Source organism: Anopheles marshallii, chromosome X, assembly GCF_943734725.1.
Source record: "Anopheles marshallii chromosome X, idAnoMarsDA_429_01, whole genome shotgun sequence".
Classification (NCBI taxonomy): domain Eukaryota; kingdom Metazoa; phylum Arthropoda; class Insecta; order Diptera; family Culicidae; genus Anopheles; species Anopheles marshallii.
In genome coordinates this window covers 5,394,991-5,420,786 of record NC_071325.1, presented here as the reverse complement: position 1 = coordinate 5,420,786, position 25,796 = coordinate 5,394,991, and the positions used below count along the sequence as shown (strand labels likewise).

Below are 25,796 nucleotides of genomic sequence, written 5' to 3'. Positions count from 1 at the left end.
AGATAGCTAGCAGCAAGCTCAAAAGCCTGTTAAGAGTCGAACGATATTCATTCGATTATTGAGCCCACAGTGCGGACAGTCACAGCCCCATCCCCATCGCTCCACCATGAAGAAAGGAGACAAATCTTGCTTTCAACAGCTTCTCAGCATCGTGCCAACGGGCGTAAAAAAAGGGTCCATGTACGCCGGGACGGGAAGCAGCACCCGAATGTGTGTGTGTGTGTGTGTTTCTTTTCCACCTTCGTCATCCTTGTGGCCCCGCAGGGCCAAATCTGCGTTTCACCCACCGGGGGAGGGGGTTCAGGAACGATTTCCCTGCCGCACATCGCTCAAAGGCATGTGTATGCGCGTATATTCTAATTTTAATTATTGTCCTTTTACTTCGCTTTTCCTTCGCCACCGGTTACAGCTAACCGGTGGCGGTTGCCCGTTGGACGGAAAATCTACAGAAAAGCAAAAAAAACGGCATAGAATAAAAATCGGTTTTCCCCCGTTTCCACGGGGATCACACACACAAACATATATATATAATATAGGACGGCATGATTTACGGTTTCCCCCGTTGCTATCGGCGGTAGAATGGGTGAAAGGTGGAGTAGGCAGGGTTTGCGTTCGTGGTTCACGAAATGTGTTTGATACGCTTGTCAGAAGATATAAAATACGGCAGATGACAAAATGTGCTCTGAAGTCACCGGACGGAAAGAAGAAACTATCAAGAATTCCTTATAAGTCGGCCACATGTTTTTTTTCTGTCTATTATTGTTGCGTATTTCGATTCGTGTACCAAAAATTAAAACTCTTCCACACCGTGCAAAACCCTCCTTTTCATTGGTTTTTGAAATTTCGGTGCAATTGCATACTTTCGGGCGAAATTGTAAATATCATTGCGAAATTGTGGATATTTACTGTTTTTAGTCTTATTTTAAATTTTTTCGACATGTTTTGAACAATTTTCGTTTTCATTTTTCACCTCATCAAATTTCATAGTGAATGCAATTATGTTACCCACTGATGGCATACTTTCGGGCGGTATTGTGAGTGTCAACAGTAAACACCCTGTACGGTATGCAATCGGCATAACCAAATGATGCTTTTTATATTACGTCGATGTAATCGAACTACATCTTTTATTACGATTAATTGCGTTTTATTTCGTCGTGTTTCAATGCGCTAAACAACAACACTGCCCGCCGCAGTCCCTCTTCTCGAGCAAATCTTCATTTTCTAATCACATATTGCAAGATAACTTTACAATGTAATCGTTTTACAGCTTACCGGCGGCACACACGAGCACAGATATGGGAATGGCGATAACAAACGCAACTGAAGCATCCAAACAATAGCTCAGAAACAGCAGAGTGAGTCACGTGCTTCGACGCCGAGCGGCAGAAACGTGGTCTCACCGCGCGTATACGCGAGGCCACTTCCCGCGTTATCGGCTCTCCGAACATGCAAGAAACGGATCAATTGCTGTAAACGTGCCGTTGAAGGATGAGGAACACAAAAAAAAACGATGCACAGAAATGTTTGCTTTCATGTCAAAGAAGGTGAGACGTCGAACCGTTCGAGTTCGCGATGGAGCACAATCCTTCGACGCCCCATCACCTTCGCCTTCTTTGGCTGGAAGCGTTCGAGAGGAGGCTTATGTAGCGTTTCATCGAAATATTTATCGTATCGCGGGAATCTTCAAGGATCAAAGCGTATCTCACACTCTCTTTAAAAAAAAAAGGATTTATAATATACAAGCCTGCTGTGCAGAAGTTCATCAGACAGGCGGCGGGTTGTGAAGGGTTATGATTGTGACTTTATCACGGCCGTTGCAACAACCGTACGGACGAGCGCACGATACAAATTGAACAGTTTATTTTGCATCATCGTCTCGATTTTTTGGGGGACGCGGTTTCGCGTCCGGGGCCGGCATGACATCTCAATCGGGCAACGGCACCCCCACCAAACCACACACGAACGGCGCACGAAAGTTGATACAGGCAGAGCGCAGTGTATTACGTAGGAAGAAAGGGAAGCAAATAAAAAAAAAACCAGGCCAGGCAAAACCCACGGCAAACCGTTGAGTGATGTGTGCGGCACGTTGCAACATCATCATCGCTAGCGCCTGGATGACGACTATCTGGCAGCACATGACGCCTTTACCGCACCAGACAGCACACACACAGGGAATTGGCGCGTTGGTGACAAAGCGTAAAAGCGAACGCGGAACCATGAAAGCGGGAGGAATGCTTTTGCAACATGCTATACCGCGGGTTAAAAGGTACCGGATAGGACCGTATAGGGGATGGGAATAGGGAGGAAACAGCGACAACAACAAAAAAAATGCTACCGTCGCGTTTATAAATTTTATTATAAATAATATAGCGCGGAATTTTGTGCCGTCGCAACTATGCGAAGCATTTTCGTGTCGAGGGAAAGAACAATTTTGAGATCCGCGCAATGGACGAGCATCCAGTAACCATCCCCGCCCCCGGTATGGCAACCCCACAAATCCCGCGGCCATATTAGAGTTTGCTCGAGAGCGTCATGATGGTCTCTCGTTGCGTGAAATGATGATATATATTTTTTTTTCTCCACTGCTTGTTCTACGCTCCCACCTCACCTCGTCGTAGAACTCGTGGAAACGATTTTCCCCCTCCTCTCGCTCACACCCACACACCACTTTTACACCTCACTGGGTGGTTCCAACGGTTCACTGGGTTGAACTATGTTCTGCGACGATAACGTTTGCCTCTACCCCTGACAAAACCCCACCCCAGTACGGTGCTCACTTCGCGTACTTTGTGTCGGCGCCTGAAAGGTAGGCAAGCGTTTTTGCACATTCCTCGTGGCGGAAGCGCCCCAGCACAGAGCAGGGTACCACCCCCGCTTTATGAAAATATTTTTAATTTTTGTTCTGCTTTTTTTTATTATGTTTTTCTGTGTCTTCTTTTTGTTTTGCACATATAAAGTCAAATTGTGGGGTTTTTTGTTTCATTTGCTTTACTTTGCGAAAATTTGTATCTTTTATTAATTATGTGGGCGTAGAATGTAAATTATTTAATTGTTTTATTCTTGTTGATTTCCTGGTAGAAAAATACGAAGAGCATCTAGTATGATAAGAACTAATTAGGCATCCCGTTCTGATCGTCCCTAACATGTCTGCTTCTAGCGAAGTAGAGGATGAAGCAATTTCAATCTAATTAGAATCATCCATACTAACTCCACTCAACAACAACAAAAAAAACCCTCGACGCTCACGAATGTCAGGTCCGTTCTGCACTGCACCCCATATCCTTGCACACACAACAACAACAAAAACAATATCCTATCAAGCATCGTTTTTCAGAGATTAAGCTTCACGCCGTTCGGGCAAGGTGCGAATTTAGGGCAGCAACACCACAACGTTCGGTTACCGCCAGCAAGCAGGCAGACAAAAACAAAAACACCGTACGACCCGCAAACGGTCAAAGGCACATCCTCGGAAGGCATCGGAACGGTTCGCCATCACGCGGAAATAATGCACTTCGCGTCCGAACCGGGCCTGACGGGCCTTCCGTTGGAAGTGCAACAGCGGCATCTGTGTGCCGTTGAGTTGCACGCTGCACGCCGTAAATTAAGTGCGCAATCACTGCCACACGGTGCCATCATCGTCCGTGCATCTTCCGGGCGTGTGGCGGGATATGCGTACGATGCGAATATTGCATTAGGGCGCTTCGCATGCCCGAAAAACTACCAGCTAGTGCACTTTTTGTTTGTTTGTAACCGTTTCGCTTGGCGTTATTTTCCTACACAAACATCGTCCTACGCGGCGCGATGAAGAGATGTTCGCGCGTTTTTTTTTTTGGTTGTGCAAAATTTGGAAGCCATCACAACAACTGCCAGGATCCGGTTGCATTGTTGTGCTCGTCCTATCATGGCCTACCGTCGTGGCTACTGCCCACATGGTGGGCCGGGAATGGTGCCATTATGATCAATTAATTCGCATTGCATGATCCCACCCACCCACAGACACGGTCGCGGTAGTGTTTGCGTAGACCATGGCTTACCAACATATCCGCCGGATGAGTACCGGATAACTTCCGACAGCGAAAAAGTGCACACACACACCATGCTTACGGTGAGGATCATGCACAGTGGCGTAAAACCACAGTCAACTTAACACCACCGACGTCAGTAACGATAAGTTTTTTTTTGGGGTTGTTCTCTTCAACAGAATCGTTTGCACGTTTATTCATTAGGCATTCCTTCAGATGATTCACTTTTTTTTGGTAATGTTTATGATTTGATTTTTAGAAAAACGTTTTTTTGCACAAATCATTGATTTTTCTTTTTAAAAAATAGCTTGCTATAATAATCGCTATAAAAGTCAGAATTTGTGAAAACAATGTTTGTAATACAACAAATACAGCAACAATATAACATTTTTATTAAATAATTAATGAATTTTGAAGAAAAACTACCACTTCCACTACGCCACAGACCACAAAGGACTACTTGTCTTGAATTTTTTCGCCTAGATGTATGCAAAAAGAAGTTTTCCACCCCCTTTTTTCCCATAATTAATGTTTTTGCTTACTGAATATTCTTGAAACAACTTTTTCTGAATAAAATTTTAAATAAGTCTAACAAAAAGATTTACCAATCGGTTAATATGAAAGCTGCAACAATTATCAACTCGATAGATTTGGAATTGAAGAAATAGTTGTGTCATTATTGTAATGATTGCTTCTCTCTATACTCAGCCTTATTCAGGTATACCACCCGATGAAGATGTCATTAGTAGTGGCCGAGTCGCACAAAACAGTGAAGGCTGCATACTCTCTCCCAATATCACACAAACAACGTCTTAAAAAGTTCCTACTGCATGATGATTGCATAACTTTAGGGGCTTTTGCTTCTATCTACTCCAATGTAGCTGCACAAGGAATATTTGTCCCGGAACATTCGTAATCGAGGCATTTCCATGCTTTAATTCTAGATCTTCGACTGTTTTGTGATGGTTATCTGCTGTAAATATTCTGCAACGTCAAAAAACCTCAACTTTACAGCGATAAGGTTAAAATTGCAACTCTTTACGCACCCATCCAAGCATTATGATTTACACGCTTCATCTGGTTGAACGTTTGGGGTAAATGCTTCAAGATAATGCTGGGGGGCGGGGGGGGGCACACCCAATGCCACAACAATACTGTCCTGGTTAAAGGAGCGGGAAGGTGACACGTCGGGAAAACGAGCAGGAAATAAATAAGCACCAAGCAAATGGGAGACAAAAAAAAACCGCTTGTTCCCTTCGTTACAGGAAAGTGGGGTGTGGGTGTGTTAGTGGGTGTTGTACAGCGAGAAAAACATCATCTCCCGATTGACACCTTCGGGAACTAGATGGAGGCGTTTTATTCTATTTTTTGGTTGTTTGGTTTTTCTTCGCTTTTCATTCATAGCGCTTCGCCACGCTGTGAGTACGCGTCTATATTGCAAGGAGTGGTGGCCGTAAGGGATGTGACCCTTTGCCGGCGTCCAACATGTACGAAACATGTACGCCCGGGGAAGAAACCCTGAGGGGTGAAGACGAAGGTGTAATAGGACGGGTGCGGCAGCAGGGAAACGATATAAACATATATTGCTGCACAATGGATGGTGAGGTGGTGAAAAAGACTGGGAGAAGAAGCTGACTATAACAGGGTGTAAAGGGAGGAGGAGGGAAGGGGTGGGGGGGGAGGATGTGCAGGACGATGGCATGCATGAACGAAACCGAGTGCCCGGAAAATGAGTGCTGCGTCTGGTGGTGGAGTGCGACCGGGCAAATGGGTCGGGAAAGCGAACAGGGTACGGGAGGGGAGGGGGTGGAAAAGCGGGGAAAGGGAAAGGAAAACTATGCCAAGAATGTGCAATTAGTGAACGGTTCCAGCAGGGGGTACACATACACAGAACTCCTGAAAGAGAGAGAGAGCGAGAGCCACACACGCACACGCTCTGCAGCACACAAACACATGTATGGGGCAGAGGATAGGGATAAGGAAGTGTACACAACCCATGAAGGACGACGATGACGACAACGACGCAAACGACGACCGTTGTTGGAAACGCTACGGCCTTTTTTTCTTGTCCTCCCCAGATGGTTCAGTTTATTTCCCTTGCCTTGACTTTTCACCTTCCCAAACTCCACTGCTCAACCTCATCGCCCACAACCTCCGGGGGGCCCCCCATCATGCTTTCACCAACTACAACACTGGCGAGAGGATAAAGTGGCACAGTAACATTGTCCTGTTCTGGCGCATTCTTCCTCCAAGTTCTGCCTGCAGCTGTCCACCGACCAGCAACTTGCGGAACCGAAGTTTCAGCGATATTCGACAACACAGCACACGAGCAGACCGGGTGCAGTTCAGGGGGGGTTCAAACGCTCAAGCACAACCAGTGCCAAACTCCTGCCGTCCGACCAGCGGGTGTACGCGGGTGGCGCTGAAACCATTGCCGCCGTTGTTCTGGGTTCATCCTTTTATTAATTTTCGTTACATCCAAGTCGCAGCCTGCCGTGATCTGGCGAGACAGCCGGGGCAGTTGCAGTAGCAGTTGCTGACCGTATCCTTTCACCGCTCGTACGCCAGTTGAGTACCCCCCCGAATGGTCGGTGAGGCAGCCGAACCACTCACAACAACAAGCGAGAAATTTGCAGATTGATGGTGATGCTGGGGTGCTGGAAGACCAATGGGGAAGGGCGGTTGTCGCGGGTTGCAGAGTATACACTTACCCAACTCGAACTGTTCGCCTTGGTAAGCAATTTGGTGTAACATTTTCCACCCCCACAATACCAACAGCACACACACGAACACAAACACACAGGCATCTCAAGCTTGTTCTTGTGCTTCGCGAGTGAAAGGAAATGTTGTCCGATGGCAATGTCACGAGAGCGGTCAACTGGAATGAATCGTACCTTGGTGCTGTGTCAAAGGGATGACCACTGTGCGTGGGTGTGTATGTGTGTATGTGTGTGTGTGACAGTCTCCTTTAAAAGCCATTTTGGGGCGAATAAATCTTCCCCTGGCGTTGAATGCCGCAAAACCTTCCACTTGCCATTCACCCTCAATCCACACCCCACCCCCCCAACCCTCCCTCTCGCCCATACATTGAACACATGTGTATTGTTCATTTAGGATTTATGTTTGCCCTTTCGGGGTGGAACTATTTGAAACACACACACACACTGACTACATTGCTCCAATTGCACTTGATTTCGTACTTTCGCAGTGTACACCCGATAAGACCCTGACGTGGTGCGCCACTGCCGTTTCGGTAGCGGATCCTAGTCACGGCACCACGCCGCGTTATCAACCGGCGCAAGATTCGCTGCGATTAATTGCACCCGTCACGCGTCCGTATTCCGTGTTTGACGGGGTATCTTGCTGAAATGCGGGTTTTGCTGCAACGGGAATGCAACACCGAAAACCACCCAAAACACCCTCGGCCGTGTGGAAATTACCACCCGACCCGGAAATGGTGGAAATTGCTCTTTTGAATTATGATTGCGGATATGTCGCTTTCCTTGGTAGGCGGCTGTTGCGCACAGGGCACTTGGGTGGTGGTGTACTTGCTGCCCTCCCCCCAACCAAACACCCTACACCTAGATCTCGCCTCTTCGCCCCCGCCCCCGCCTTCCTTCCTTTCGTGTGTATGTGTTCTTCCGTACTGAAGAAAAGCAGCAAAAACAAAGAAAATTCCATTCGCCCACACGAATGCCTAGTCGTCATCAAGTTTTCCACCGGCTTGAAGCACACTTTCATTCACCGTACCAGCGAAGAGCGCTTCTGCCGGGCGGAATGTTTCGGCGGGAGTTTGGCAATGGGAAACATCTTTCAATTCCCTTCTCGCCGCCTCCGCTTCAGTACGTCCGGTTTGGTCTGCATCCGGGGCGGAACGTGGACAGCGGGAGTTGGCTCCCTGGTGCCTGAGCACTAAGATCAAAAGACCTCCCAAACACCGGCCATCCATCACCGGGCCACCCCTCCCCCCTCCCCTCAGCAAACTTCCCCTTGTCCGCGTGGGTGGTTCTATTTCTTCGGCAATGTTCCAGGCACCGAACGGAACGGAACAGGCGGGCGTAGCACACGCGGTACGCAGTTGTGTGGGATCGACAAATGTCGGAAGACCGGCCGGAGTGCCGGCGAGCGTCTTTCGCTACTATTGTTGTGCATTAAGGGTAAGATTTCACCGGACCTCTCCTTACCATTTCCGGCTGTACGTTCGAACTGTCATTAGAAATGCGAACTTCAGATTCATGGTCTTTGCCGTGATAAAGTTTATCCGCTTGTCATCGCAAGGGAACGCAAATCGTGTGTATGTGTGTGTGTGTGTGTACTTCCCAGGGATTTACAAAGGTCTGGGGGCGCTTGAGCTTCTTCACTCCCCTATCTATCGCTCTCTCGCTCGTTTTCGCTCCATCATCACCCAGAAAATGGTCACTGGTCTGTGGACGTTCATTGTGCAGCGCTTTGATCTTATCGTGCAAAGTTCTCTCTCCGAGCTGGGCAAACCGGAAGACGGAGGTATATTATCCCTTTCGGACCGACAGTGATAGCCCCGGGGCCCGGGCGAGACAGCGGTGCAGGATATGGATTACCTCCCAATCATATCGTATCGCGTTTGGTCTGGTGGCTCTGGCTTTAAGCAGCATCAATGGTCGAGAAAATTAATTTGAATCTCCATAAACTTTCCACCTTCGCTCTTCGCTCTCCACCGAATTCACTGATGTGGACAAACTACAGGGGAAGTTTGAAGAAGAAGAAGAAGAAGAAAGAGGGGTGGGGAGGTGAGGGAATTTTATGCTTCTACTGGACCACACACACACACACACACGTACGAAAGCACAGATGGTGGCCTACTGGCCAATGATTGGTGAGACCAACGGGGGAGCAAAACGGACCCGACAGGACAATCATACCCCGTAAGATACATCTTGGCCGGGAGAGTGAGAGACAGTGCGCAAAACCAAGATCAAGAAAGAGCTAGTGGAAATAGAAAGAGCGCGACGTATAGCATCAGAGCGAGAGAGCAAACTCGTACAAAAAGGGAGGAGAAGCTGGGGCGCGCAGAAACTTGTAAGAAATTTAATTTGCCGACAAATTGCGAACCTCCCCCACCCTTCCCATCCCTCCCGCACTAAATTTCTCCTTCTTCTACTGTATTCACCCTACATATCGTTCGCCCTTCTTAACCGCTGCCGTTCCCGTCCGCTTGTGCGACCCAAGAAGTGGTGGTTTTCTTGAAGGGTTTCCTCCCCTCCACTGCGCCGCACTCCACCCGGCGAAGGTTTTGTCGAGTGGGCACAAAAGTCACCAGAGTCACTGCGTTCTGGCTCCTAAGGTGGCGATGCTAAACCGACACACATACACACCCGTCAACGGCGATAGTACGCGACCGTTTCGCTCGCTGATAATGGCCAGATGGTGATGATGATTACGATGCTGTTGATGAAGGTTATGTCAGACAATATTATTCGTAATAAAAATGAGTGCCTGCCGTACGGGGTGGCGTTCAACCGTGCAATGCACAACCGCGCTCACGGAAGCGGAATTGGAATGACGTGTTCCAGCGCTCGTTCCAGCTCCAAAAACCAAGTCCAAAATCCTGGTCACGTCACCAGCCAGGGCGCACCAAGGTGTGAGTTATATCTGGTGATTTTTTGTATTCTTCTTTTGTTTTTATTCTTCTATTTATTCTTCTTTTATTCTTATTTATTCAATTTTTGTTTATTCTTCTTTTATTCTTCTATTTATTCAACGTAAACTACAGTACATCAGCAACAAGGCGACAATAACAAAAAAAAGACTTCTGGTCACATGAGGGCAAAAACCGTTTGCAGCACAGCAAAAAGGCGCCAACCATCGGCAGCTATCGAAGACAACTGATCGCAAAACTTATTCTCATACACAGCTACACGAACGCAAACACCTTAGCAACATAGCCGTAGGCCGCGACTCGCGTCAACCAACCGGGCATGTGTGCAAGTGGAACACATTCATAAACCTTTGCGGTAGAGCCCGGGAGGGAGAGCTGACATGGGGGGGGGGGGGGGAGTCGACCAGTTTGACCTGTTCCAGCTGCGGGCGAACATGCTAGAATGGCGGGCATAACGGGCCTACCACCGTTGCTCTGTCGCCTGTTCCCCCCCCCCCCTCCCCCCTCCCACACAAAACACGATGTTAGCGCCTTTTAGGTGCATTCTGGTTTTGCGCAAAGCCCAGCTGAAGGCAAAAATTATGCAACGACAAGCAGCAGCAGCAAGCAACCGGAGACACAACCTGGCCCGTTGTTTTGCTGATTGTGGCAATCGAGAGAACATGCCAACAGGACGGCGCAAAAGGGGGGGGGTTTTGGAAGTCTCGTTGCCCAGAATTGTCTGACCACCAACCGGTGGCTAATTGACCGGAAAAAGCAACCGCTGACTGACGCCATGCCAGCTGAACGCTTCCAAAAATAGGTGACAGTCGGATTTGAGACAATCCGAAAAGAAATGTAACCTTTGAAATTCATTACAGCTTGAAGGAGGTGTTGGAAATGTTTGAGAAATGATTATCTGCTTATATATATCGAGGAGCTAGATTATTCTATTAGCCATTGGGATAGATCCGGATGTCTTGAGATGAACTCCAGAGGTACGTACAAGTCAAATGTTAACTAACTATTCCAGGTAAACAAGTCGTCGTCTAAAGTCTTCTCAGGTGAGTCGTTAGTACGACACTCACCTCCTCCCACCTGAGAATCAGTTAAAACCAATTCGAACCCTGAATCTATCATTATGAAGATGCGTGTACTTTCAGACACTCGCGCATGCAATTATAGCCCAGAAAAGTATAATGAATGGAAGAATAATAGTGCAACAAAGTTTAAAGTTGAAGTTGAAACTTTGGAGATTCACGAATTCTTGAATTCATGAAGTTTGGGACATTTATGAAATACTTTACAAGTTAATAAAACTTTAGCTGTTAGAGAGTCGTGATTCTTTTAGAAATTCATTCTTTGATTTAAGAATCTTCTGAGTTTCAATGGGAATCGACTCATGAATTGTAGTGATCTTCATTGATTATTCACATGAATGACTCTTCTTAACACTTTTCAAAACATTCTTTCTACAGAATAAAGAGTTTTAACTACAGGCATATTATATCTTAGCATGATTGATATATATTGAAACCATTCCGAAGGCATGGACAAACCGTCGACACCAAACTGACGCAGCTCCAATAAAAAATCGCCTGATGATGGCACGGAGTGATGATGCAGCGCAATATCGGGTGCAATCGGGCCGGTACAAAAATAAAATACCCTCCAAGTCACCCGCCACCGGGACACACACCGTGTCACGCAGGTCGACAGCGCCGTGCGCACGTTTGCCCATTCCTGAGGAGACCCCCTGATAGTCTTGAACTTGAACCTTTTGTTTTGAGCGCGGTGAGCACGCGCGGCCGATATCGAATCAGCGTGCCGAGGTGCTGTGCCGAAACACGCCTCGCATTAGGGGGGAGGGGGGGGGGGGGTCGACTTTTGGAGTCGCGTACACGCACACACACACACACACGCCTGTAGAAACGTTGCAGAAACAACAACAGCGAAATGGGCAACCCCGGCGTACATCTAACGTTCGTTTTGGGGTGCGTGTGCGGGAAACGGGGGAAAGTGGAGAGAGTTGCTCCACAAAACAAGGGAGGGAGGGGAGGGTGGGAAACGGAACCAAGGTAGAAGATAGCTTGGAACCCACTTGAGATGTTCCTGCCACGCTGCTGGCAGGGCGCGATGGATGAGTAATCATTTGTTGCGCCGCGTTACACGGTGGAGGTATCGCGAGTGTTGCCTGACATCAGGAATCCTGAGCACTTCTTCCGCCTTCTTCCCACCGGCCACCGTGTCTGTCTTGTGCGCGTCCGGTGGCGACCACTTTGGCTTCAATTAAATGCCATGACAACGGACCGTGAGGACAACCGATGCCGACAACTCGAGTGGCGACTCTCGAGGCTTGCGGACCGACGGAAGCAACATGAAACCAAAACCTCACTCGCCTCGGTGGAGTGATAAAAGCGTAGAGTTGATAGAACGACAACCGGGAGAGAATTAATCCAGAATGCCGAGATCGTGGTGGGCAAGGGCAAGGTATACTGTGAGAGATACCGATAATTAGCGTCTATACGGTACAAGCAGACCCTCCTGCAAAACCCTTTCATATTAACTGGACACTCTAGTATCGTTCGAGTATTTTTTTTTTTGCATCTCCAATGTTCGTCCAATCGTGCCGTGGAGCAGCAGAAATGAAGATGTATTACGCTTCCACTGATGCGAGGTAGCTCTTTTGATATGATGTCATCTCAACCCCGGAGAATGCTGGTACTCGCAGTAGAGACCCAACAAAAAATACTTTCAGATGCATGAAGTCAAGGTTGGTACTGTAACGCTTGCAAGTCCAGCCGTGCTAAGATATGAACTGCCATCGATAAGGGTGCCCAGTGTATAAAACAAACCAAAATCAACCGCACAGATACCATCGAAGTAGCGTGTTTGAGCGGGTCGTCTAAGCGGTACAGTGCATGTCTGCTTCAACCTTCCACGTCCGGTCCGGTACGATAAGATAACCGTCGAACAACCCCGCCGCGGGTCAGTTTTCCTGTGTGCCACCTGCGTACAATAAATGCCCGCCCACTAACGGACGCGACAGATAGGCGACCGGGCGATGCGATGCCGCAACATTGATGAATGTGACAGGGCTGTTACTTACCATACATTTTGCCTTCCTCGGAGAGAATGATTTTTCGGCGACCGCACGGCGGGTAGATGGCTAGTGCCTCCTGGAAGCTCTGTTCGATGTCCGGACTCCAAACACCCTCCGCATCCGCCGACGACAGATCCTGTTCGTCCTAACACAATCGTGTCGGTGGGGAGTGAAAGAGTTAGAAACGGGAGGAGCAAAACAAAAGAGAAAGTGACAGAGAGTTGGTGGTAAGGGAACCCGTGTAGGAATGGAAGGGTCGTTATGGAAAGAAAATGGTGTGAGTCAGTTCTCTATTTGTAAGATGATATGTGTCTTTTTTTTATAGCCTTCATCAGTCATCATCAAAAACACATTGTTGAGAGCCTGAATTCCTAAAGAGCATTTTTGCTAGGTTATGTTTTCATTGGTCCAACACCAAAAAAGTTTGTTTTAATTGGGGGAGTTATGAGTCCCCAAAAAAGTCTAAAGTTCTGAGCAGTGTAATTTTACTATTATATTACATACTTTTAGGCGTTCGTACTTGTGACAGACAGAAGCCTGAACAATTAATTCCTGAGATTCAAGGTATAAGGTAGTTCAAAATGCTATATTATTAGACGATAACAACTCTATAACAATGCTATGCGAATATCCGTCGTTCACATGAATAGTATACCATGAACAGAAATAAACGGAGTCAACCTCAGCCTCACATCCTTGAACCTGAACCTCCTCAATTTCGTCCAACTTGTGCGAAGATGACTGATGAAGCCTTTTTCTCATAATAGATGTCACGTGGTACACTTACGTCCTAAAAAGAAACAAGAAGAAGAAAAACGAAACGGTGTGTTAGTGGTTGCATGATTTAAAATGTTGCTATTGCTACTGTTTTGTGTTGCAGATTGCACACATTTAGGCGTAGGCTTTAGGATACTTACATCGCTCATGTCGCCGACGTCCAAATGCTTGCCACCGTCCACGCCGGAACCGTTGGTGTCGTCCGGGACCAACGAACCGGCCGTTGGTCCTGGACCCATCTGTGTCCACCTTGCCGTAATGGTGCTGGCTCCCAGTCCACTATCTGCGTGAGAAAAGAAGAATGAACCAAAAAAAAAAAACCATTAGTCCAGCGGTTCCTGATAGAGGGTGACGGACGACAACCTGTTGGTTGTATTCTGTCGCACGCGCACCGTAAATGCATCAAGACGTGCGAAACTGCTTCATGCGGTCTTAGTTCCCTACACGTCTCCTACTCGGGATTTAATGCTCTCGGTACGTCAGTATGGTGGGAATAAGTTTCAAAAACCCCCTAGGTTTGCTACTTGGACTTTTCTTCGAAAAATTCTTAACAACCCACACAAACGTGACCGGGAATGGAAACGCACGCTTATTAACGGTGAGACATTACATTCCACGCTCGAACGAGAGTGAGCTTGAATCCGTGACGGCGACACACATCGGAGGTAAAAGGACTTCAGCGCCGATCCAACGGTTCAGCAGCATTATCGAGTGTGTGCTGTTGGTGTTCCTTCCCTTTTTGACACTCTCATCGGAGGCATTCCAACAACGCAAGGGTCGGAAACATTATGCATTTATTAACGAGAGGAAATGCGAACGTTTTGGTGATGCTTTTATGTTCTCTTTACACTGCTGAATGCCTTTTTCCCATTCATTTTTTTTCTTCTACTCCGAAACCCGGACACACGCATCCTGCTGCACTGGAAATAATTAGATCCATGCCGTTGGAATTCGTCGCAGCGACCAAACTGCATCCGTGAGGACATTCCACCCTAGCGTTCCCTAGCTTATGCAGGTCCGGTTTCGAATCGACCGGGAATGGAATGATGGCAAAAGGCGAAAGAGAGTGACGCGTGCGTAAGGATGCCGAGGGGTGTCCTACACTACTACTGCACACCTTTACAAACTATGCATGAGTGTGACAGAGAGAGAGAGAGAGAGAGAGAGAGAGAAGAGTAAGATAGGGACCATAACACGCCACATCCGGTACCAGTAGGATCACTGATCCGTGTGACGACAGCTGCGCAGGGTATCCTTCAGCGCTGCTTGCACGTCCCTTTCATCGTGAACACCCCTCCACGCTCACGTACAGCAACGCCCATATGCGGGCCGCAAGCAAAGTGGAACGATTTTGCTTTACTGTAGCAACTAAGGACAGGGGGAAAAAAAGCAGCACACCCTTAAAGCTTTACCCCAAGGGTGAGGCGACGAACAATCCGGAGCATAACTAGGCGAAGGCATATTGTGTTGGCCGTTGGTCCCTGTCGAATACGCGTGCTGTCGGTAGCGCACTGTTAACAATTGCGTTTGGGGATTTTTTTTTATTTCCAATATTTCATCGTGGTACCGGTTACAGTGACAAGAACAAGACAAGAAATAAAATTGTTGGCCAGCTAGTTCTGTTTGTCATGGTTTGTTTTTTAGTTTGTGATTATTATTTAAAAATCTGTATCATGCGTTACTATATGCCTTAGAATAATTATAAATAATCTAATAAAGCATGCTTAATCATACGACATGCGTTCATAAATAATACATTGCATGAGGTAAACAATTAATTGCTAAAGTCGAACGACGATTATCCGGGGGTCCGATTGCATGACGAGTGGATTATTCGTGAAACAAGAAATTATTGAACTATTTTACGGAATTTTAACTTGGTTAAAATGTTTCAATCGGTGCAACACCGATTATCCGTGCTGTGAAAACCCCTGCAGTACGCCATACTCGATATATGCGAGGTTTTGGAAGAAAAAAAAATGACAGTACAGATATAATCAAAGGAATTCTGCGACTGGCAGCTCTCAAAACGCAATGCAAAAAATAGAAAAAAAGGCGAAATTTATTCGATGTTTGGGTGGAAAATATGTTTAATATGCGATTTTTTCGCGAATATAAGCTAAAAACTCGATGTACGTTAAAGCGTTCGGTCCTAAACAGTGGCAGGAAGCATAATGTAACCCAGTTTTGTATGCGTTTTGACGTTTCCAGGCGTATCCGCCCTTTAAACAACCATTTTTAATGAAAACAAAAAAAAAGGATAATTATAATAACCAGATTTTTATATTGATATATTAATGAAATGAATTTAAAGGTTAATTTCTAAACTTTAATCGATTTATTTTAAGTGTAAAAATGATCCCTTATCGCCTTTGGAACTATCATTTAGAATTGAGTAGCACCCGTATAATCGTTGTTCCATTATATTAAGTAACCCTGCACATTTTGCTTTCAAGAGCCACACAGCATTATTAAACTCAAACAAAAAATTAAAAATTGGAAATTATTAACATATTTTCATTAATTCCGAAATTTCGATATAATGAAATAGAACAGATCAACAGTTTCATAATATTTGCTAGTCTTTTTGGGAAATTCGATTAGCAAATTTCATTTTATCCAGCGCCTCGGGGACGGAGGGGTAATCCTCCACTAATAATAAAGCTTTCAACAAGATGAAAACTTTCTCCTTGCATTTTCCTTCCCTTATAACAACAACCACGGCCAGACTCACTGATAGCAGAAACACAAAAAATGTAATCCACTATTTGATATAATAAAAATCCTCACTAATGGGCGAACATACGATGGCGTCTGACACATCACGCATCAAGCACACACACACACGGACCATCACACGCATTATGACGGGGGGAAGGTGTTGGTTGTTGGCACGAACAATATGTGTTTGATCTCAATTGTGCGTGATTGATTAATGTTTCGTCTTCTGCTTCCCAGTGGCTTTCGGGCCACGAACAACCGGAGCACAGCGCCAGGCCCAATGATAACGAGGCTTTTCGATGCACAACACCACATACATGTAACGACGGCAGATGGGTGGTGTGGGAGGAAGGGCGAAAGGGGGCAAGAAGGTGGATGAAATTAATGTAGAGCAATCGCGTGGATCCCTTGAAGCATAAAGCGGTTATCGCTGCAACACAGCTGCAACTCAGCTGTAACTAAAGAGCTGCAGCTGCAGCCAGGGATGGTGGCGGTGGGGATTAACACACTCCCCGCACCGTTCACCGCATCATGGAAATTAACTACCGTGCCCGAGTAGGAGATCTTCGCACTGTCTACGCTCGCGGCACTACTATTGAGGCGGGATGGACAATGCCAAATGAGGTGGGTGACGGGGACACGACACGAAAGGTAGGGGGTTTGCGATGCGTACGGTATGCATGGATGCTGCTGGCATTTCTTTCTGGGCAAAATTCCTACCCCATCCCCCTTTCATCCCCCCCACCCTCTGCGCTAAACGGCCAAACACCGTGCGTCTCCATTGAAGAAAATCGAACGATTTCAACGCATCTCAGCAGAGGGTGCCTTTTGCACGGAACGTGCACGGGTTGTGGCGAGTTTTCCATCGAAACCGTTCGTCCACGAAGGCCACATGGACACGGCACGACTTCAAGGGTGTGCGCAGTGCCATAACGAAAGATTCCGTTTCTACTTCGCCGTTACGTCAACGAAGCGACAGTTTAATATTGTTAGTCGATCGACTGCATGGTTGTTGTGATGCTCGTTCACACAACCAAAGGGGACACATTTCTTTGCATGCATCGATTAAATTTATTTCAATTGTTATATATTTTTTTTAAATTATTATTTTATATTATTCATACAACTTATACACAACTCCCCCGTTTTCCTGTCTCATTTTCTTATTGAAGGTAAATAAAACTAGCATAATGTTGTATCACAAACCGTAGTCCCACTGCGAGCAAGAGAGTTGGACCCACCCTGCCACCCTTTCCAGGGGGGTGGGTCCCAACAACCCACCACCCCCGAAACATTTTCGAATCGGAGCGAACCCGAGGCGCGCTCGAGGCGAAAAGTCAAGCGCAGTAAATTTTATGTGTCGACGTTAAGTTATTTTCATTTAATGGATTTTTCCCCCACTCTGGCCATCCTGTTTCCCTTTTTCTGTCTGTTATCATCTGTCGTTTCGCTCTCCCAAACGAACGGAGAACAATAAAAAAAACCGGAACAACCGACACAAAGATAGAGAGAGAGGAAACAAAAAACCCTAGAGAAACATGTGACATATCCTTAAGAAAAGGACACAAAGCAAACACTCACTCACCCATCCAAAGGGGTATGGGGTGGTTTGTACAACAGAGAGAGAAAAAAGAGCTCGAAGAAGACAGGGAGGGTGATAAAAAAAAAACACCACACAAAATTCTGCTGCTTTTATCACAAGCGCACGCGAACTTTAGCAGTCGTGGTGGAATTTAGTGTCACATTTAAGCACTACAAAGCGTCCACCTTGGGTGGAAACAAGTGGGGAAAGCACATATTCAAGGACGGTTCGCATTCGCGATAACACCGAGCATAGCAATAGGACGCGCTGCGTGCAATGGTTGCCATTTTTTGTTAATAGCCGGCATCATAATGTTTCCTTCTTGTTTCGCCCTAATTTGGTGATTTTATGACATTAGCCTAGCATTGGAATGATGTGCGGAAGGGAAGGATGTTATCCTTGCCGCTCAAGAATTACGAACAATTACATTTATATACGCCAGGATGTAACAACTATTGTTGTTTTCTCAGAGACGTCATCTAAAAGGGGTTGCTCTTAAGAAGGAGTGAGTTTTATTTTGTTATATTATAAGATTATTAAGGGTAAAGGATTTTTTTTACTAAAGTCTCGATCCTATGGGAATGAAAATGTAATGTCATTAGAAGACGCCATTTTGAAAGAATCGTATAATAATACCATGAGTATAGCACACAAAGCAGGTTGTGGTTGTGTTTAAATTACGTTTCGATTAGGATCGATTGGAAAGGTTTTTTTTTTGTTGTATAATTTATTTTTCTTGTGTCTACAGTTTTTTTTTCTCTTCATTGTTGCTTAAGAGTGAAACTGTCGCTTTAAAGCCGAGATTGACCTCGAGCTGTCAAATGCACACATACACACAGAGAGAACATACAAAAGTACATGCAATCTAGCTAACTTAATAACTCACACCCTCTGTCGCCCCTAACTCATCAAACCTCCCACCCTTCCCCCCTGTCCCGTCACTACACCACCATTCGCACAGGGGTCCACGTGAAACCGCAACCGAGTGTTGGGTGAAGGGGAGGCCGCGATTGAGTTGTGGGGGGAGGGGGATGGGGAGGGGGGGGGGGTTGTGAGACAGCTTTGCACAGCTGGCCTTCATTCGTTCGCTCCAGTTGCCACCATCGAGACGCGGATCACCTTTCATTCTCCCCACCACACACCCATCAACACCAGGTGCAAAAGTGAACGCCTGCGTGTGTGTGTGTTTCGAATGCTGCACACTAGAAGATTGTGATTAGTGTATGCGCACAAGTAACAGAACACACAACAACAACAACAAAAAAACAGAAAAACACACAAACGCGAATAAAATGCGTTCTACTCCGCTTGCAAAAGTCTCACTTTTACACCGGTGGTGTGGATCAGACTCAAGAAGAAATAGCTGAAACGGTTCACCGGGCGAAACTGGTGTGCACGGGTATCGTCGTCAAGGCGTACGCACCGACATTTGAGAACGCAAACCGCTGCTAGAACACGCGAGGCGGGGGAGGGAGGGGGGTTTAATGTTATTTTGTGCTCCACTTTACACACTTCTAGCGGTAAATTAGTATGCTGGAAGCGAGTTAAAAGCTTGCAGCGAAGGTAAATACTATTCAAGAAGATCGATCAATACTCCCTTTGATCGATGACAGCACTGCGAATACACGATTTCTTATTAGTCCCACCGAAAACAAAGATCTTCTTATTGCGTCATATTGATCAATGGTTTGTACCATTTGTTGTCATTGCACCATACATGCATAAGGAAAAGTTTTTTTCTGAGGCTATAAATTATATGCAAACAGAAAAAAAAAATACTAAAAACAAATAACAACAAATAACTCAAAACGATCACAATGAAACCCCCAAATAGGCTCCCACCAAATATAATTGCAATTAAAACAAAATCCTAACCCTTACACTCTGAACAATGAAACAATGATAAATAATGTCGTTAAATGTCGCTTTTTTATTATTAACGATTATTATTGTAACAATATATTATAATCTAGGTGCTTGAAGATCCACAATTGGATAAATTCAATAAAGGATTAGATTATTTTAAAATTTGCAATTTTTTTACTTAACTGTTGTCAATTTGGTCTAATGAGCACCAAAATTTTAGAAATTTGGTAGAGAATAGAGAGTTGTAGCAATTCTGGATGATTAATATTGTTTTGAGAGAAAAAACAAATGAGCTTAAACCTTGAACTTCTTAAGCTGTAAGCTTACAGTTTGGGCTGTAACTTCGTTATTTGTTTGGTAGATTGATGTAATTTTTTTACTTCAAATTGCTGGAGCTGAGAGGTTAAGAAAAAATGCAAAAAAGATGCATTCTCCGAGGTGTATCATCTTTTTCCCCTTATAGCTCACAAAAGATCAAATAATCTTCAAACACCAGCTCCAGCACGAAACGAACGCTTGATGGTGGAAATGCAAATAATAGCAAATAAATAAACCAAATACACCAGACAGATCAAACGCAGCACAATGGATGCCATGCTGCTTAATATGTGCATCCGTCGCGACAGCCGAAATTGCTGCCTGGCCATCCCTACGGTCGAGCGGCGTCACGGACCGTCTGTAGCTATTACCATGCCCTTCTAACCATGAAGTTCACGAACCTTTTTTTCTCATCAACACGGCGCGAAACATAACCGACATAAAAGGAAAGAGAGGGAGACAGAGAGCGAGAGAAACATCGAAGTGTGGGTGTGTTACCATTATGCAAAACGCAGCGTACAGCCACCACCCACACAAACTTTCAGACCTTGCGGCCGGGACCGGGATGCACAACCCGGAAGAACGCCAGGGAAGAAAAGGCCAGTGACATCTTCCAACACCAACCCCTCCCCACCCGGTGCGATCCCCGTCACCATTTTGTCGCTTTATTTCTTCCGATCGAGTTGAATCATTTGACGGTTCATTGGAACGACACGGCTGTGCTAGCCGCTGCGTTGCCCGGCTATTCACAAAACGGGGACGAACGACGGCGACGAAAGCGATTGAGATGCAGTTTGCATACTAAGCGCAACCTCCTTATGTTTCCTTCGTTCGCTAACCAATGTTCGCCACCCAGGCTCGCCCGTCTGAGGTGGGAGCATCGGGGTGTTTACTTCCGCACCTACCTGCACCGTCGCAATCGCTTCACCCGACCCAACCACCACCACCGTTATGTGTAATGTTCCCGGGCAAAGCGTGGCACATCATATGGGCGGAAATGTGGGGTGGGACACCGTACGTCCCATTATTGCACACGCCGTCAGATTCGTACGGCCCCGGAGCAAAATATTATTTCACCCCCCCCTTTGGGGCTTTTCGCTCAACCCCCCCCGGGGATTGTGATGTTGTCGCCTATGCAACCGGTGGATGTGTGACGAGACGAACCAAACATACATGTCGTTGCCGTGCATCCAGAACTTCCACATGCGACACAGGCAGAAGATGTGCTTCCTTTCATCGCGAACGGGCGCCATCGGGTGCTTGCAGCGACATCGATTACATGCTACGGGGTGTAAGCTGTTATGACAATGGAAGCCTTCATCCTTCCTTCCCGCTTCGTTTCGCTCAGCGCCAGCGCAACAGGAACAGGGCGCAACATGTTTGACTTCTAATACCGCCACGCAACCACCCTCACACGGAGCAGCAACAAGTGGCTGCCATTTGACCTGCAGTTGAACAGCAAACAAAAAAAAAAGATCGGCCGGCTGGTAGCCGAAATGGAATGGCAGGAAACGGAAGGCAAAGCATATCTTACAAAAACCCATCCCGAGTCGGTTGCTCTCGGAACCATGCTGGCACTACCTGGAAACGGCGGACCCGGGGACCGTTCACGGTTCATTTGGCGCGTCTTCTAGGCTTACCGCTCTCTAATGAGGGCCCCGCGGGTGTCTCGTCGCCTATCATATTTCGGCCACGTATCTCGCCCACTGCCAGACGGGGAAACCCATCAACCGAAAAGGCAGAGGACACTGGCGAGAATGGGCCTTTTGCTCCGGCGCAACTTTGCAGACGGGGACAAGTTGTGCACTGCGGAGCATAAAGCAATAAGCCGGAAGTAGCTCGGTGCGATGATAAGTTGCTCCGCACCCAAATGGCGTTGTGTAAAGGTTAGTTCTAGCTTGCACTGGCAACATTTAGAACGGCAAGAGGAATTGCTTGAAAAGTTTAATGGTTGGCGTACTTCATGGCGTAACCAGGGTTTACCTTCAGTTCTATTTCTAGACAATTGATCTATAACACTATGCATAAATGTTTGATGTTTTTCCAGGCGATGGCGAACATCTTGGCTGGGTAAAGACTTTTCTGGCAGTAGAGTAGTGATGTAATGGTAGAATACTCTCAGGAGATACTCCAGATACTTCATGGCGTATAGAAAGCAACTCCAAACTTTGACCAGATCTGAAGTCTTGAAAGTCCTTTGTTTTAGGCATTGAGTAGTCATCTTCCACAAACAATTAAGAAGTTCCCTTTAGCGGTAGACCACTCTTCAATCAGATCTCCTGACTTCCGACTTCAATTATTTGAAATCCTTTAGTAAGGAAGCTAAAGTCTTTAGGATGGCATCTCCCAAGCAATAGACGCAAGAGCACGGAATTGGAACCAGAATTCTCAAGAATTTGTTTTGTTCTACACATAACTGTCGATCTGCAATAACAGATGATCGTGCTTTCATGAAGAATTCCTTTATATGGTAACAGAATTCCTGAGCTATTCTTGACGTGTTCTAGTGTCCAAGAATCATGCGCTTTCCTTCCTGTTGAGGAGATCCTCAGAACTCATCATTGGTTTGCGGGAAATAATTTAACTGACCTCAACTCAATATGCCTATTTGTCTAGACATTAAACGCATGAAGGTACAGAAGACTTCGTCAGTGGAAACTAATTTTCTACAATGTCCAATAACTGAAGAGTCCTTGTTGCTCTGTTTATAGCACCTAGCCAAACCGGATACGATTACGAGCCAAAGCACAAAGGTGTGTTTCACCTTCAACTAATAACCACCGAAAAGAGCAGATGTCAAACGGTTCTCTTTTCCAACGGAATTCGATCTTGCTTAACTACACCGATGTGTGTTGACTGTTATGGCGCTACCCTGCAGGAAACTAAAGTGGAACCAATCGAATCCATACCAAGATTTATTACGGCGTACAATCTATTCCACGAAATATCATCTTCAATTCCACCATCACGTTCCTGGTGGTGGGGTATTTTCAAATACGGCAAATAAAAATGGAACCCCCCACCCCGAGTACGGCGCCTACTACGCAGCTCAATGAAAGCCTTACCAACCGATGGTTAGGTGGATGGTGTTTCCTCGGAAATTAATAGCGAGTTTTAAAAATTTGAATTTCAAATTCTAGCCGCGAGTGTGTCCTGGCCGGTGAGGTGTTGGTAGACGACGCGCAAGAATAACAGCGTCAAGACATCGCGTACCGGTGAAGACGTACGGGCGTAAAGATCCAGACGTTCGGCACCTCACCCCGGGTGGAGTGGGCGGGAGTGTTGAAAATGGACATAAAACAAATAATAGGAACAGCAGCAAACAGCACAACGGAAAGGTACGCAATGTTGTAAAACATGATAGCGGCAGAGCGACCCAATCATGCTGGCTGTTTGATTTTGCGTTCGTGGAAATGTGTCACCGTGCTTCACCGAAACGGTCCCCGCCGCACCGTGTGGCGGGATCTGCCGAAGATGACAAACAACCGTGTGCTCCCCGGCCACGGTGTGTTACATTTACGAACCTTCCCATCATCAGCCTAAACTATACGCACGCACTTGTTGCCAGGCTTATCTTTTCTATCTCTTCTTCCCTCTCTCTCACACCATAGCAATAAATGTACCCTTATGCTTCTGCAGATGGCTACAGCACTCTCTCTTTCACTGTGTCAACAACGAACCTATCGGAACAAACGGTGAGTGAAGTGGTTTTTGAGGTCAAGACGCACCACCCCAAAATCGGAACCTCGAACCATCTCTTTGGCCCCGTACGCACACACACACACACGGAAAGAAAGAAAAATGGTCACGGCGGCACGGAAGTGAAGGAACGCCGAATGATGATGATGATGATGATGACGCAGTTCCACACGATCGGGACAAGGAACTGGGATTTTACCTTACCGCTTTTACCACAGAATGCGTCTGTGACTCATAAATCATAACAACTCGCCCCTTTTCTTTGTCCCCGAGCCATCGAGAGGCCATCGAGTGATGTACGTTCAGGTGCAAGAGGATCGCAAGACAACATTCAACATTCAAAACCTACTGTCTTTCCCTTCCACTGTTTCGATATTCGGCGTTTGTTCGCTGCTCATTTTAAGTCACGCATTTTCGACACTGGAGATTGAAGAATGAATCATGTCTCGCTAACTCAATTTTGCACTTTTTGTACACACACACACAAAAAAACACCCAAAATGGGATCGAAATGACTCATTTGACTCATAAATGATGTTTAAATTCCAGTGGAACATGGTTCATCCGGGCTCCAAGAAGATGACAGTTTCGAACACCGATGTCTATGATTATTTCAGCTAGATGTTCTTGGGATGTTGGGTTGTCGTTAGGATCTTTAAAATGAATAAATAACTCTGAATCTTTGAAGATTCACAAAAAAAAATGAAAATGAACAGAATTTTTCTACAAAAAATTGAAATGCGAATAATATTTTGAAATTCTAAATTTGCTAACAAGAAAAGAGTTTTAGATAAGATAAAGAAAAATTTAAAAAAAATATTGTAATATTATTATAATATTATATTATATTATAATATTATAAGCCTATAGACATTTTATAGTCTTCAGAGACCCATTAAGCTTAGACATTTAGCGATCCAAGAATTTTCAAAAATTGAAGATATTTAAAAAAATCGAAGTAACTTTAAAAAAAGCTCAAGGATCTTTTGAGATTTAAACAATTTTCAGAGATTGAAGAATCCTTGGATTTCGAAGAAACTTCAGATATTGAACAATCTTCAGAGATCTGTTGAGAATCTTTGCAAACTCTTTGATCTATTGAGAGTCGCTCCATGATTTGTATGGCTATGGATTTTGAACTCTCCACGGTAAATTCTTGATTAATTGACGCACAATTGAATTTCACGTGATACGTTTATGAACATTTGTGACTTTCAGATCGTTCAGATCAGTTTAAACGTTTCAAGATTAATCAATCAAGCAAATCCTTCAACAAGATACAGTCTGCTATCAATCGCACGCTATAGTATACTTGACAGATACTCTCTAAAGAGATCAGTGTTCTAATTTTGCTGCTCTTTATTCTTGATAGTCCTACAGGACTAGGAATCCAGAAATAAGAAGCCATTTCTTCAGACATTTATTACAATTACTCTCCATCCGTTACGAACGCACATAACATGCCCTCTTCTCTATAAAAAAATATCACTTTGCCTGATTGTTCATGTACATTTAACCACCACCAATAATGAAAGTAAACCCTATAAAATATAAGTTTTTACCTAAATAAAGTTGTCGCTTATACTGGAGCAGCTTACAGTCGTCCGCTTCGTGTTCTATCTTCATGCAAGGCGTGTGTGTTTGCACAAAACCACCGAAAAGCGAGCCAGACCGACCGCCAGAGAGAGAGAGAGAGATAGAGGGAAGCCTTTTACAGTGTCTCGCTCTATCTACACACCTCGTTCAATCTGTGTTCTCACGCAACAGCAACAACACTTCAAAAAAAAGTAAGCACTATCTTTATTTGTCACTACAAAACTGCACGTCGGTGCCTCGCGCAGGCAATCGAAACGGTCGGGCAGTTACGAGACGTTTGCCCGGGGGCGATATTCACTACAGCACTAACACACATTAAGAAAGGACGATTTCCTGTTGAAGAAGCCGCATAACGCATACTGGTGATAAGTGAAATAAAAAGGGGTTGGGTGAGGGTGGGAGGTGAAAAGAAACAAACAAAACACTAATCATCTGCACACTCAAACATTCACATTCAGCGACGCGCCGTGATGCTGTGCATGAACACTACAAATG

The 25,796-nt window shown here is 45.7% G+C and overlaps 1 protein-coding gene across 1 annotated transcript in view; it reads right to left on the bottom strand.

Moving 5' to 3' along the window:
- LOC128710295 (transcriptional enhancer factor TEF-1-like) overlaps positions 1–25,796 on the bottom strand; it is an 80,551-nt gene that overhangs the window by 4,964 nt on the left and 49,791 nt on the right. Inside the window, exons 2-4 of the mRNA XM_053805348.1 lie at positions 13,660–13,802; positions 13,530–13,532; positions 12,749–12,887 (exon numbers count right to left, since the gene is read on the bottom strand). Coding sequence (XP_053661323.1) covers positions 12,749–12,887; positions 13,530–13,532; positions 13,660–13,802 — 285 coding nt within the window. The remainder of the gene's footprint in view (positions 1–12,748; positions 12,888–13,529; positions 13,533–13,659; positions 13,803–25,796) is intronic.